Here is a 15,435-nt window from a genome sequence, read left to right as displayed (position 1 = left end):
CTTCCTATGGCAATAGCTAGAACAGTCAACTCTACAAACAGAACTTGAGAAAGAAAAACAAGCCCTCAAGAATGCCCTGGGAAAAGCCCAGCTCTCGGAAGAAAAAGAACAAGAAAACAGTGAGCTCCGCACCCAGCTTAAACAGCTGCAGGTAGGGACTTGCTGGCTCCAAATGCATTCTTACTTGGGACGCCCGAAGATGCTGCCATCCATTAGTCAGACACTCTGCAACCTGCTCTGACATGCAGTAAGCTATTTGCAAAAAGGAATTTGAGCTAGGATAGCCCCGTAGCTTCTGTTCCTCGTGAGCCCAGAGTTCTGAGATTATTACTGTGCGTGTCCTTTGTGTGGTTATGATGGTGCTGAGAGATGCAGGCTGTGTTGATCCTAAACCGAGAACACTGTAAGCTGATGGATGGCAGCAGTGCCTTGCATTCCCCCTAATGACACCATTGTCACCAGCCTGGGCTAAAGTACGCAGCTGGACACATTCTTCCTCCACTGAAATATTCTTGTAATTATCCAGGAATATAACTAGAACTTCTTAATTGTAAAGCTTTCACAGTCTCCTTCTCAGAAGTGATATCATTTTACATTTGTGAGAGTTTTCTTGGGCATATTAATTTTACAGCTATTTTCACAATAACCTGCCCCATAAACTGCAGGAGAAGCAGGTGGACAGGATTTTCCAGGTAATTAAACGTTCTCAAAGAGGACAGGTGCCTGAAAAAATGAGTACCTGGACCAGCACACAGGCTTCCAGGTCTGTGGGGTTGGGGGCCTCACAGCTGAGGCGCCAGCTGTTCCCCTTCACCAGAGACCGAGGGGCAGAGTTGTGCTTATCTGTGAGGAGGGCTCCAATAATTCATGTAGGGGGGTTGTGACAAATAAGACTATATAAGCTCACCTGAATTCTCTCTCTTTTCTCCCAATGCATAGAATATTTTTTTCTCAAAGTTTAAGTAGATCTAGTTACCTGGAATCTTGTTTTTACTGCTATCATTTCAGCTTCTGAAGTGAATATCATAAAAAATATACATGCTTTCTATTCTTGTGTGAGTTCTGTGTTTGTTAGGTATTCTTTTATTTTTACTATGGGAATTTGCAAATCATTACAAAATCAAAGAGGAAATACCCTTAGCCCTTTGCTCACTCAGCTCAACCGGTTGCAACATTCTGCTATTCTTGTTTCAGTGAGTCCACTTTTTTTTTTTTTTTGGCTGGGATACTTTAAAGAAAATATCATACCTCTTTATTTCAACACTAAGTACTTCAGTATATATCTGTTAAAGTAAAGGACTTCAGGAGCCTTCTCTCCAAAGGAGAAACTGAGATCAGCTTTCCAGAATGCTGGTCCATGCTATGAGATTCTCTTAGTTGGAACTGGGTCGTTTGGTTGCTTGGCCTTCTAAACTCCTGATACGGAGCTCAAATTAAACTCTGCATTTATCTTCGTCAGAAATCGTTGAGTTGCCGTGAGCCAAAACCTACTAATGCTAGCTCAAGGAAGGAGACAGGCAGCTTGCTAGGGACCAGAGCTGCTTTGTCAGCCTCCCATCCAGGCGGCTCTCATTCCTCCTGCTCTGTCTCCCTGGACCCAGCATCGACTCCAGGCCTGCGCCAGTGTAACTTTACAGGACTCGCTCTCCTGCAGACTTGCTGGACAGGATTTTGGTTCTGATACTGGAGGGAGTGAGAACTCTCTGTCTAATCAGTGGGTTGGCTGTCCTGGGTCAAATCACCTGTAACCAGGATTAGATAGTAGTGCAAATATGGGTGCCTCGGGGCAAAGGGCAGAGACAGTTTACAGATAAGAGACTCCAGGTGGACAGACCTGTTCGTTGTAATGCTGAATTCACCGTATGAGTTCAGCTCAGTTGTGTCCCACTCTTTGCGAGCCCATGAATCGCAGCACGCCAGGCCTCCCTGTCCATCACCATCTCCCGGAGTTCACTCAGACTCGAGTCCATCGAGCCAGTGATGCCATCCAGCCGTCTCATCCTGGGTCGTCCCCTTCTCCTCCTGCCCCCAATCCCTCCCAGCATCAGAGTCTTTTCCAGTGAGTCAACTCTTCGCATGAGGTGGCCAAAATACTGGAGTTTCAGCTTTAGCATCATTCCTTCCAAAGAACACCCAGGGCTGACCTCCTTCAGAATGGACTGGCTGGATCTCCTTGCAGTTCAAGGGACTCTCAAGAGTCTTCTCCAACACCACAGTTCAAAAGCATCAATTCTTCGGCTCTCAGCCTTCTTCACAGTCCAACTCTCACATCCATACATGACCACAGGAAAAACCATAGCCTTGACTAGATGGACCTTAGTCGGCAAAGTAATGTCTCTGCTTTTGAATATGCTATCTAGGTTGGTCATCACTTTTCTTCCAAGGAGTAAGTGTCTTTTAATTTCATGGCTGGAATCACCATCTGCAGTGATTTTGGAGCCCCAAAAAATAAAGTCTGACACTGTTTCCACTGTTTCCCCATCTATTTCCCATGAAGTGATGGGACCAGATGCCATGATCTTCATTTTCTGAATGTTGAGCTTTAGGCCAACTTTTTCACTCTCCTCTTTCACTTTCATCAAGAGGCTTTTTAGTTCCTCTTTACTTTATGCCATAAGGGTGCTGTCATCTGCTTATCTGAAGTGGTTGACATTTCTCCAGGCAATCTTGCTTCCAGCTTGTGTTTCTTCCAGTCCAGCATTTCTCATGATGTACTCTGCATAGAAGTTAAATCAGCAAGGTGACAATATACAGCCTTGACCGTCCTCCTTTTCCTATTTGGAACCAGTCTGTTGTTCCATGTCCAGTTCTAACTGTTGCTTCCTGACCTGCATACAGATTTCTCAAGAGGCAGGTCAGGTGGTCTGTATTCCCATCTCTTTCAGAATTTTCCACAGTTTATTGTGATCCACACAGTCAAAGGCTTTGGCATAGTCAATAAAGCAGAAATAGATGTTTTCCTGGAACTCCCTCGCTTTTTCCATGATCCAGCGGATGTTGACAATTTGATCTCTGGTTCCTCTGCCTTTTCTAAAACCAGCTTGAACATCAGGAAGTTCAGTGTTGAAACAAAAAACCCAATATTATACCAGGTTTGAAGAAAATTAATCATTGAAGTAGCATATAGGTATTTGGGATGTAGAACTGTTTTTCTGTCTAATTTAGGGAAATTTTATCAGTTTTTTTTTTTGTTTTTTTCACTTGAAAGAGACGTTATCTGGATTTAATTCTGGGGTCTAGACGTGTTCACTAGTTTGTTAGTGAAGATATGCTCGCGTATAACAGATACTCCCACAGAGTATTGTGAGCTGTTAGAGAAGCTTCGGTGCCATGGGGAGGTGTTTCTGTTTCTGTTTTTTCTAACTTTGAGTTGTGTCCATTCTCCAGCATATACCAAAGTAGAATACTGAGGTGAATCCGAATGTATGTATCACTCATCTTCAACGCATGGCCCATCCTACTTCATCCGTAACACACCTCTAGTCTTATTTTTAATCTATAACATCCTCCACCTTGAGAGCTTGTTGGGAGGTTCTAGAATGATGCTGTGAAAGTGCTGTACTCAATATGCCAGCAAATTTGGAAAACTCAGCAGTGGCCACAGGACCAGAAAAGGTCGGTTTTCATTCCAGTTGCAAAGAAAGGCAATGCCAAAGAATGTTCAAACTATTGCACAATTGCACTCATCTCACATGCTAGTAAAGTAATGCTCAAAATTCTCCAAGCCAGGCTTCAGCAATACATGAACCGTGAACTCCCTGATGTTCAAGCTGGTTTTAGAAAAGGCAGAGGAACCAGAGATCAAATTGCCAACATCCTCTGGATCATGGAAAAAGCAAGAGAGTTCCAGAAAAACATCTATTTCTGCTTTATTGACTATGCCAAAGCCTTTGACTGTGTGGATCACAATACACTGTGGAAAATTCTGAAAGAGATAGGCATACCAGACCACCTGACCTGCCTCTTGAGAAACCTAAATGCAGGTCAAGAAGTAACAGTTAGAACTGGACATGGAACAACAGACTGGTTCCAAAGGGAAAAGGAGTATGTCAAGGCTATATATTGTCACCCTGCTTATTTAACGTATATGCAGGGTACATCATGAGAAACGCTGGGCTGGAAGAAGCACAAGCTGGAATCAGGATTGCTGGGAGAAATGTCAATAACCTCAGATATGCAGATGACACCACCCTTATGACAGAAAGTGAAGCCTCTTGATGAAAGTGAAAGAGGAGAGTGAAAAAGTTGGCCTAAAGCTCAACATTCAGAAGACGAAGATCATGGCATCTGGTCCCATCACTTCATGGGAAATAGATGGGGAAACAGTGGAAACAGTGTCAGACTTTATTTTGGGGGGCTCCAAAATCACTGCAGATGGTGATTCCAGCCATGAAATTAAAAGACACTTACTCCTTGGAAGGAAAGTGATGACCAACCTAGATAGCATATTCAAAAGCAGAGACATTACTTTGCCGACTAAGGTCCGTCTAGTCAAGGCTATGGTTTTCCAGTGATCATGTATGGATGTGAGAGTTGGACTGTGAAGAAGGCTGAGCACCGAAGAATTGATGCTTTTGAACTGTGGTGTTGGAGAAGACTCTTGAGAGTTGGATCTCAAGGAGATCCAACCAGTCCATCCTAAAGGAGATCAGTCCTGGGTGTTCACTGGAAGGACCGATGCTGAGGCTGAAACTCCAGTTCTTTGGCCACCTCATATGAACAGTTGACTCATTGGAAAAGACTCTGATGCTGGGAGGGATTGGGGGCAGCAGAAGAAGGGGACGACAGAGGACGAGATGGCTGGATGGCATCACCGACTCGATGGGCATGAGTTTGAGTGAACTCTGGGAGTTGGTGATGGACAGGGAGGCCTGGCATGCTGCGATTCATGGGGTCGCAAAGAGTCAGACACAACTGAACGACTGAACTGAACATTCTCCACACCCCACCCCCACATCTGTTCACACTGAATTATTTTGAAATAAATCCAAAACATCTGATTTTATCTGTAAATAACATACCATTGTATGTGTCTCTGGAAAAGAAGGGCTTTAGAAAGAAGCATAAAGTAATTCCCTGAAGGCCTTGTCGTTAGGCTTCTGGGCTTTCAGTGCCATGGCCAGGGTTTAGTTCCTGGTTGGGGAGCTGAGATCCCACAAGCTGCACGGCATGGACAGAAAAAAAAACAAAAACATAAACATAGATGCCATTGTGATACCTTAAAATTATGGTCACCCCCGATATCGTCAGATACCTTAAGAATATTGAAACTGTCTCGTTTTTAGAAGTGTTTTTTGGAACCCAGACGATGTGTTCACCGCGCACTTAGTTGACTTGATTCTTAAGTCTCCTGTAATCTACAGGTTTGCTCTTTTCTGACCTTTGTTCCACACTGAAGAAAACCAGGTGTTTGCCTTGTAGAGCTTCCCGTAGTCTAGATTTTGCTGGCCACATCCCCACGGCGTTGATTCACATGTTCTTATGCAGAGGTTCATTTAGGTTCACGTCATTTAGTTTTTGGCAAGAGGAAGGTCGTGTCCACAGGTGCTTCCTGTGGCGTCACCACGACAGATCGTAGCGCCTGTTCGTGTCTTTTGTGACTTGGATTAATCAGTGGATTCAGATATTGCCAGCCGAAGTGGAAAGGATTTTTTAAAAATTGGTGAAAGAAGTTGGCTAGAACTGTTATATGGTAAATAATAGAGGCTGTGCGTGTATGTGTGAGTGTATTTTTAAATTTTGTTTTGGTAACTTTTACCCCTCTTCATTTTGCCTCCCTCCATAGGATGACAATAACCTGTTAAAACAGCAGCTTAAAGATTTCCAGAGTCACCTTAATCATGTAGCTGATGGTCTGATTCATCCAGAAGAAGTGGCAGCTCGTGTAGATGAAGTAAGGAGAAAATTGAAATCAGGAGCTGGAGAGATGAGGTAATAGAAGGTTAGGACCGCCTGGTATAGAGTGGGCCGAGTTGCGAATGTGGGCTTCAGTGATGAAATCCCCTTTCCGCAACTGTGGATGGCTGATTTCTTTTGTAAGGTTTTCTCCTTATCATATGACCATGATTGAGACACAGATTACTTAATTCAAGTTGTCCATCACTGATATTTTTAATCTTTTATATGTTTTGTTATTATTTAATTTAAAAAACATAAAGGTTTTATGAGTAACTCATTCTTGAAAGCTTACTGCAGATGGTCAGGAAGTAGAGTCATATTATACACTTTAAGTAGAAAACAAATAGCTAAAGAAAAACAGGCTAATTTGAAAATGTGAAATGGACGTTTATTCTTTGAACACACATTGTTAGCCTGAAGGTAGCCTGTGCTCTCAGAGCGGCAGCATCAGTTGATAAAACAATGCTTTGCGCTCTGGAGATGCACAGTGATTTGCTGTGGACTGACAACAGGTGCCGTCCCACACAGCTCTTCTTCTCATGCACTAGTGTTACTGGCGTGCTTGCGTCCAGTGTCAAAAATAAAATGTCACGTTTATAACACCTTTCCTCTCCCCCCTTACCAGAATCCACAGTCCTTCAGATGTCTTAGGGAAAAGTCTTGCTGACTTGCAGATACAATTCAGTGAAATGCTGACACGTTCTCAGTGGGAGAAAGAGGAAGCCCAAGGGAGGGAAAGAAAACTCCAAGAAGAAATGGCTCTGCATCGGGAGAAGCTGGCGGATGGACAGGAGGCGTTCAGGAAGGCCTGTGAGAGCGCGCTAGAAGCAAGGGTGAGACATGGGCAGGAGGCAGCCGGAGGGAAGCCTTTAGAACACATGCACGCTTCTCAGCAAGTCACCTTGCTGCCTTTTTTGTGTAGATACAGTGTAGGGCATTCCCTGGTGGTCCAGGGGTTAAGACTGCTCACTTCCATGGCCAAGAGCTGGGGTTCGATCCCTGGGTGGGAAACTGAGATTCCACAAGCAGCATGGCATGGCCACAAAAAAAAAGTGTTTGTTATATTAATTTTACCTTGATAAAGGTAATTATACCTTTAAGGTATAATTAATAAAGCTATAATTTTTTAAAAATACAGTAATTGCTGTTAAGTTTCACTCCTAGTAAGTCAGGCTGTGTGTGACTGAAATGTAGCCCTGAGTGTGGTGCCCGATGGCAAAGTCAGGCTCCCGCAGGACGCTGTTTTCCTTGCTTTTGGAAGCAAGTGAGCTGTTTCTTAACATGCAGGTCAGTAACACCGCGTTGCTAGAGCATAGTATGGTGCCAGAATCTGAGTTTTTGATGTAGCTATTTTAATGAGGCAAATGTTAAAATGGATCCTAGAGAACAGTTGTGATTAACCCATCCCCAGTAAGCCATTAATACTCTTTAGTAAAATGAAATACAATTCTCCAGAAGGTGTTTATTTTGCTCAAAAAATATTTTGCTTAAAAATCAGTTTTGAAACTTGATTTCCTCACAGATTAATTTTGACAAGAGGCAACACGAAGCAAGAATTCAGCAGTTAGAGAATGAGATTCACTATTTACAAGAAAACCTAAAAAGTATGGAAGAAATCCAAGGCCTTACGGATCTGCAGCTGCAGGAAGCTGATGAGGAGAAGGAGCGAATTCTAGCCCAGCTCCAGGAGTTAGAGAAGAAGGTGGGCAGGGCCAGGGAAGAGACACACGAGCCCTGCTGCCAGGGCCCTGCCCTCAGCGAAGGGGCAGCTCAGAGGGCTGCGGCCCACGGCCACCTCCAGCTGCACGGCTGGCTCAGGGGCCTGCCCTAGAGAGGCCTGGGTGCACATCACTGGATCTGGAGCCTGAGACGAGGGAGCGTGGTAGACGGAAACAAGGGGATTGGGACGTAAGGAGCGCGCGAAGAGTCGGCTGGGTGGTACTTAGGTGCTGTTGGGATGATTTGCCTCCTTCCACGCCCCTTTCCAAACTGGACACATCTGTGGAACATTACTTCTCCGCTCCTCACTTTTCTTTCTGATTCCCTGGCCTCTCCTTAAGCTTCTCCAGAGCTACCGCAGCCCCTACTCCCCTTGGCACACCTTGTGCAGTTCAGAAGCTGCCCCCAGCGTCTCTGAGGTCACGAGCGGAGCACCCCGACTGACCACAGCCTCCTTTGCCGTCAGCGCCCTCGCGCCGCATGATCCCAGCGCCTGAGCCCCGGCTTTCCTTGCCTGTGGCTCTCCTGTCCTTGCTTTCTTCCTTGTCCAACTTAAATCCCACGGTCTCCCACTGTCGTCATCGTTTGCAGATATCCTCAGCTTCCTTGCTCCTTTGCCCTGTCCTCTGTGACAGAACAGCAGCTGTCTGCGTTCTTTAGCCCTGCACTCGTGGCTGAGTGTTCCTGAGTTAAAACCCACCCATCCAGGCATAGCGGTAGCATTGGGAGTGGTTGCCAGCCTCGATGGCGGCCGCCTCGCTTCCAGGTGGTGGCGCTGGGAGTGTTTGCCAGGCACGGATGGGCAGCCGCCTCATTGCATAGTGGTGGCACTGGGAGTGTCTGCAGCCTCGGATGGCGGCCGCCTCGCTCCTCTCTGGAACCTCGCTGTCAGGCTGCACTGCTCTGTACCTTCTCCCAGCCCCTGTGAGTGGCCTCCTTCATGCTCTAGTGAGAACACATCAGTTCCCTAGTCTTACGAGTCTGCCTCCAGAATCTCTCTGGAGTGTCTGCACTTTGTCCTTCTCCAGGGCCACCAGCCTCATCCACCGTGACATGTCATCTCTTCTGGACAACGGCTGCGGCCACGGCACAGCCGCCGTTTCCACTTACCACCGGCTCCACGGAGCAGCCAGCACAAAACAGAAACAGACTCTTGTCAGTCCCTGCCATCTTCCTCTCCCTCCAGCAGCCTCTGTTGTTCCTAGGATAAGGACTGAAACGCCTTTGCCTCTGAGCCGCCGCAGGCTTGGCCTCCGTTGGCGCCCCCTTTTCTCACCGTGCTGCTGCTTGCAGTCCCCGAGACCCCCAAGTTCTGGCTCCCCCTGCACCACGCCTCTCCCCCTCTCTTCTCCCTGAATCCCTCTCCCACCAGTCTAGGTCTCTCCTGCCAGCCTCTCACAGAGGTGGGTCCCTTGTGCTCTCCCTTGAGAGCACCACTCACAGTCTCAGTTACACATTTGCCTCGGTGTTCGTTTCACATGTGTGTCTCATAAGCCCCTCGAGGGCAGCAGGCAGGCAGGTCTGTTTGGTTTACCACCATATGCCCCAGTGATCACAAGGGGCTGGTCCATTGCTTGCCAGTGGTGCCAAGAAAGGTTTTTCCAACAGATGAATGGATTTACGAGCACAAAGCTTCCAGACTAAGTGTACTGATTTCATTCTAAGTTACTGTACAGTTTGGAGGCGTTTCTATTTTTTAACTCCGAGCACCTGCTGTGTACCAGGTATTGTTCTAGGCATGGGGTATGTGAACAGAGTCCCTGCTCGCATGGGGCTTGCATCTTAGTTCATTGCTACCAAATGAGTCATCTCTCTGTTTTTTTGTTTGTTTGTTTGTTTTATCTCAGAAGAGACTTGAAGATGCCAAATCTCAGGCGCAGGTTCTGGGTTTAGATAAAGAATTGAAGAAACTAAAGAAGGCTGTGGCCGCCTCTGATAAGATAGCCACGGCCGAGCTCACCATTGCCAAAGACCAACTCAAGTCCCTTCATGGCACCGTTATGAAAATTAACCAGGAGCGTGCAGAGGTGAGTCCCACACACAGCAAGTGCCCACCAAGGCTGCCGCTGCCGAGGCACCAGCCCCTTGCATTTTTGAGCTCTCATTAGAGACTCTGGCTCTTGCGTAAAGTTGTCTGTTTCTCTTCAGACCTGATGGGTGCACTTCCACCATCACAGCCCTGCCATGGGTGTGGTGCTCTAGAGAGTCCCCAAAGAACCATCAGATGAAGCGTACCATCCTCCCCTCAGAGGGTAGGGGTCTGCTGAGGGCGGCAGCTGTCAGCGCACAGCTAAGCAGGAGTCTGCAGGCCCTTGGGGTCATCCTCCTGAGCCTCAGCCCTTCCATCACGTATAGAGGCACATGGGTCTCTTCACAGGGTTATTATGAGTCCTGCCCGAGATGAGTCTGTCACAGCCTGTATAGGACTCAAATGCTGATGCGATTAAGACTACGGGTCGTAGGAGGGAGAAGCCTAACCACGGGAGCCCAGAGTCCCCCCAGTCATGGGAGACTGTGGGACAGGGGAGGAAAAGCTGGTCTGTGCTTTTTGATGTAGCACCCTGCTCACTTGGACCCCACAGAGGGCTTTGAGGGGCTGCCAAGTGATGGGTAGGCGAGGTGGGGCCGGGCGCCTCCTGTGCAGGAGGTAGCCGGGCGTGCGAGCCGACGAGAGCAGAGGCTGAGTCTGGGAGGGAGAGAGGAGAGCACAGCCCGCAGTGCCGCGCTGCCTTCCCCGCGCCTCCGTCCCAGCAGGACCTGCAGGAAGCAGAGCGGTTCAGCAGAAAGGCAGCACAGGCTGCGAGGGATCTGACCCGGGCGGAAGCGGAGATCGAACTCCTGCAGAACCTCCTCAGGGAGAGGGAGGAGCAGGTCAGTGCCGGGACCCCGTGAGACCACCTCCTTCTTGGGTCCTTCTCAGTTCCTAAGCGATTGAATTGTGGTAGGGACCCTCTCAAAGGATTCTGAGGTCCCGTCAGCAGTCAGTCAGTACTCAATCCTCTGCTGTGTGCCGGGCATTGCGCGGTTTAAATGCCCAGAGGAATGGGGTTCCTCATTAGTGCAGTAGAAGTAAAAAGTCAGACGATTATAAATCACACTGCAAGGAGAAATGCATCTGGAAAAGAATATTCACTGGCAACTTCTTATATGTGATTTTTTAAATAGCTTCGAATTGAGATGGAGAAAGTAGAGGTAGGCACCCGAGGAGCAAGCTCACAGGTGCTGGAAATCGAGAAATTGAATGAGACCATGGAGAAACAGAGGAGAGAGATCGCGAGGCTGCGGAACCTACTAGACCTCACCGGGGCTGGTACAGTACTGGGCTTTGGTTTTAAAATCAGATCATTCTGTTTGTTTTTTCCCTTTAGCAGATTGATTTGTTACCAGTCAAGCCCATGCTTGATTTATAGAGCTGTGATAGTTAGCTTAATAAGTAAAGAACTTTTTCCAGTGTATATAAGTGCAGTATCAAGGGACTTGATTACAAAGAGAGAAGAGATTCATTTTTGTATTTTCAAAGAAAGGAATGTTTACAAATCTGTTTCTTTCTCTGGCTCGCTTTCTAAGTGAATAGCAGTGGGGTATCTGTCCTCTTTAAGTGCCAGCAAACGCTTACTACCAAAGGACAGCTGTGAGGAACTAAGAGTCATCGGCTCTCGTGGAGCCACTTTTGTATTTTGAGAGAGAAAGGAAGTAGATGACTTCATGCCCAACTCATGGAATAACTTTCCTTTACAGATAACAGAGGAGGCATTGAAAATATTTTGGAAGAAATTGCTGAACTCCGATGTGAAGTTTCTTACCAGAACGATTATATCAGCAGCATGGCAGATCCTTTCAAAAGACGAGGCTATTGGTACTTTATGCCACCACCATCATCATCAAAGGTAGGAAGTCTGTGTTGTTGGGGATATATACTAAGTTTTCTTTAAGAAAATGTAACAAAGTTGCCTTCCGTAAATCTGTGATCCGGTGTCAAGAACAACATATCTAGGCTAAGCCATGCCTTGAGGTTCTTAAGTGTTTACACTGAGATCGAAGTAGGGCGTTCCCAAGGAATGTGGCAGTTGCCCACTCATGCTCAGGTGTATGTGGTGGGCTCCTAGAATAAGGATCCTATAAGGGAGATAAAGTGACTTGAGCCCAGAGAGCCTGTTGAAACTGTTGAAAATGGCAGTGGAATTATACAGAGGCTGAGACAGAAAGCTAGGCACCTGGATTTCATTTCCTTTTAACAGTCATTCATTCAGTGCTTACTGAGGTCTAGGTCAAGTGCAAGACTTTGGTGGGAAGCCATGATCAATGATACAGCCCCTGCCCTCCAAGAGTTCATGAGCTGGGGAGGAACACAGTTACACCAGTGTAATTACAAAACAGTGGCATACACGTGACAATAGACCAGACGTCTCTGCCCCCGTTGCAGAGAATTACAAATTTATCTCATGGGAATGTTTAGGAAAGAAGCCTTCACAAGCAGGGGCGTGAAGTAAGTGCTAAGCAACCCTCACAGGATGTGCTCTCAGGAGCGAGGGGACAGCCCGCAAGGATGAGGAGCGTTGGGTTAGCCACGGCAGGTAGCCTTGCGGGGCTTGAGGGTGGGATGGGAACAGTGAAAGGCAAAGTAGATTGGGGCCATGAATTTTTTTTTTAAGGGACTTCAGAATCCCTTAATTATAGGCCTTGGGAAACTGCGGTTGTGTGTGCCATGATCAGAGCTCGAGCTTCGGAGGAATAGTCTGGCAGAGTGTGAAGGCTAGACCTGCAGTGCGTGAGCTGCTCTGCGTGGGGCTGTTTGAACTCACTTGGGTGAAGGATGGAAGAGGCTAGAGCAGAGGAGCTGGAGGAGAGGAGGGTTGAGGGGTGTTTAGTGGGCACAGAGTGAAGGTTTGTGGCCTGAATCTGGGAAGGAAGGAAGGATTCCATCCTGCTGGAATCAGCTGACAGCCATAGTCGGGAGAAGCAGCCGTAACCCGCTGGGATCCCAGGGACGTGTGGGCTTCCTCAGAACCCCAAGAGCAGAATCTAAGATCCTCCTCCCAGATCCCTAAGGAAGCCAGACATCTTGGCACAACCAGGGCCACAGGTGGAAGCAGCGTTAAGTTAGAGCAGAGCCCGAGTTGGCTGAAGGTTTGGAGGGCCAACCTGCAACTGGGAAGGAGAAGGAGCGTAACAGTAGAGCTCTAAGGCCCGGCCCGGCCCCCAGCGCCGCAGGAGACGGAGCCCCCAGGCAGCCTGGTGAGCACCTGCTCTCCACGATCTTACCGAGAGGAGAGAGGCCGCTCGGGAGGATGAGTGCGGGGCCAGGAGGCTGGCACCCACACAGGCTGTATGACCGCGTGCCCGCGTCTCACTCTCATGTGAGAACGAGAGCTATGATGCAGGAAGAGAAACCAGTTCTGTGTCGGCGTTGCTGTAGACGCTGATCTTTCTCCACGTCAGTCTTTTTATCTTTAAGAGATGCTGTGCGCTTCTGTCATTTGTGTAGGTTTCCAGCCACAGTTCTCAGGCCACTAAGGACTCTGGTGTCGGGCTGAAGTATACAGCCTCAACTCCTATTAGAAAACCACAGCAGGACGGGAAGGAAGACGGTGCCCCTCCAGCTGCCTCGGGATACTGGGTTTATTCTCCTATCAGGAGCGGGTTACATAAATCGTTTCCAAATAAAGGTAAGTCAGATCACATCCGGGAAGTTGCATTTCTCTTGCCTGGTTAATGACTTTTGGTCCCCTGAAATCCATAAGGTACAGCCCAGTCTCTTCCCTTGCTCGGGAGGCCCTCTGTGACCTCGTCTTGGCCAGTGGCCCCCTTGCCTCCCTTCCCGTCGCTCTCCTGCCTGTCAGCCATGCCCAGCTGCGTGCTGTGTCTCACGCCTCCGTGTTTGAGCCCCTCTGTTCAGAATGTTCTTCTCTTCTTTTCTCTCCCAAACTATTCCTGCTCATCATGACTTCAGGAAGACCCAGGTCCTCAAAAAGCACTCTTCTTCTGGACCCTTCCTCCTCACTGCCTTACCCAGGCACACTGAGCAGCTCACCTGTGCTCCTAGAACGTGGCAGTTTACATCCTTGTTTCGGGGTTAGCAAACTAGGTAGTTACTGCAACTGAAATGAAGTATTGCAGGTCTGTCTTCCAGAGCCCCAGAGGAAAGAGTCGGACCTGGGGTAAATCCCAGCTCTTTCACTAAGTAGCTGTGTCATACTAGGCAAATTATTTAGCTGCTCTCAGAGTGTTAATCTGTAAAATGGGAATATTACATTCTGAGAATTTGTTCATTCAGGAAATGGAGTGCCTGCTGTGTGCTTGGTTCTCTGTCATCAGTGATAAACACAGCTAGTTCTTGCTTCCTGGAGAGATAAGTGAGCAAACCCCCGCCGAGAGAGGCTGTGCGCCCTGACAGTGGTGGAGCTTGGTGCTGTGGGTCTCATAGCACTTCCCTGCTGGCCTCATGTAACATGAAGCAGGCACCCAAATGTTGCTGAATGATGAGTGAGTGAAGACGGGACAAAAGCGAACCAATGGATAGGTGTCGGAGAAACTCAGGTTCACCTGGTGGAAAGAATTGGAATCCCTGTTTCGATCCACTTTTCAAAACTGCTTTTGACCTTTTTACAAAATTTTATTTTTGCATCTCTCATATCTTGGCCTGAATGCCGCTGTTCTCTGCTAAGTGTGTTTACCTAGTAAGCCAAGGGAATAAGACACACTCCTGTGTTTCTGTTTGAAGATGCAGACAGTGGAGGAGAGAGCCGGGAGGAGAGCGAGCTGGATGACCACGACGACCGCCCGTTCGTCCCTCCTTCTGGATACTTGATGTACACCGTGTTCCCCGACGGCTCTCCTGTACCGCAGGGCATGGCCCTCTACGCACCGCCGCCTCCCTTGCCCAACAGTAGCCAACCTCTCACCCCTGGCACTGTTGTGTATGGCCCGCCCCCTGCCGGTGCCCCCATTGTATACGGGCCCCCACCCCCCAGCTTCTCTGTCCCCCTCATCCCAGTGGGCGTGCTGCACTGCAACGTCCCGGAGCACCACGCCTTAGTAAGTGGGGAGATGCGCGAGCCCGGTCCACACTGCTTCCCTGGGGGCCGCCTCAGAGCCTATGTCCCAGAAGTGTGCTTTTAAGGCTGATGTGTAGAACCCAGCAAACTTTCTGTTATTAAAATACTGTTCTGGTCAGAAGTTAGGGTGCCAGTCAGAAGTTGTGGTCTAGTTTAACCATTTTATAACAAAAATGCTTTCAGCCCAGAAATTAGCCGTGTTTAAAGAAGGCTTATTGTGTGTGTTTTTGTTGATAAGCGCTGTATGAGTGTGTATGTGTGGGCATGTGCTTGCCCAGTCGCTGCGGTTGTGTCCGGCTCTGTGACCCGGCACATGCGCGTGCCTGCCTGTGCTTGTGCACACACGTGTAGACATGTGTTTACGTGTAAACACGTGTAACAGCAGCACAAAGTAATGCTTTGCTGGGGATCATCCCTCGCTGCTGAGATTGATGATTATTCTTTCTTTCCATAGCTCTCTTCTTCTTGTGCCCATAATTTTGTGTTCTGTTTTTCCTACTTAACGTTACAGGCATTTTTCCCATGGTTTTCATAGACATTTTCAAGCAGTATTTTAATGACTGCATAACACTTCTTTATTTGTAGGCAGTGTAGTTCATTTAACTTTGTATAAATTTTACTGTATTTCATATTTCTCCTCTAGGCTAAATTCAAGAAATGATTCCTTCCTAGTCCCTAGCTTACTTTTCAAGCTTTTGGCACTAAAGAAATAAAATGCATTGCAAGTACCTCCTTCAAACTCAGGACACCTGGATCCTGATGT

The 15,435-nt window shown here is 47.8% G+C and overlaps 1 protein-coding gene across 8 annotated transcripts in view; it reads left to right on the top strand.

Moving 5' to 3' along the window:
* The window catches only part of CNTRL (centriolin), an 89,912-nt gene that overhangs the window by 47,544 nt on the left and 26,933 nt on the right, over positions 1-15,435 (top strand). For all 8 annotated transcript variants that reach the window (XM_027964049.2, XM_060410786.1, XM_027964048.2 and 5 more), the window contains 10 exons: positions 17-151; positions 5,786-5,931; positions 6,524-6,731; positions 7,421-7,600; positions 9,465-9,644; positions 10,372-10,488; positions 10,783-10,927; positions 11,356-11,504; positions 13,103-13,283; positions 14,339-14,652. In XM_027964049.2, the coding sequence (XP_027819850.1) occupies positions 17-151; positions 5,786-5,931; positions 6,524-6,731; positions 7,421-7,600; positions 9,465-9,644; positions 10,372-10,488; positions 10,783-10,927; positions 11,356-11,504; positions 13,103-13,283; positions 14,339-14,652 (1,755 nt within the window). The remainder of the gene's footprint in view (positions 1-16; positions 152-5,785; positions 5,932-6,523; positions 6,732-7,420; positions 7,601-9,464; positions 9,645-10,371; positions 10,489-10,782; positions 10,928-11,355; positions 11,505-13,102; positions 13,284-14,338; positions 14,653-15,435) is intronic.

This window comes from Ovis aries, chromosome 2 (assembly GCF_016772045.2).
Source record: "Ovis aries strain OAR_USU_Benz2616 breed Rambouillet chromosome 2, ARS-UI_Ramb_v3.0, whole genome shotgun sequence".
NCBI lineage: Eukaryota > Metazoa > Chordata > Mammalia > Artiodactyla > Bovidae > Ovis > Ovis aries.
This window is presented reverse-complemented; position numbering and strand designations above follow the sequence as displayed.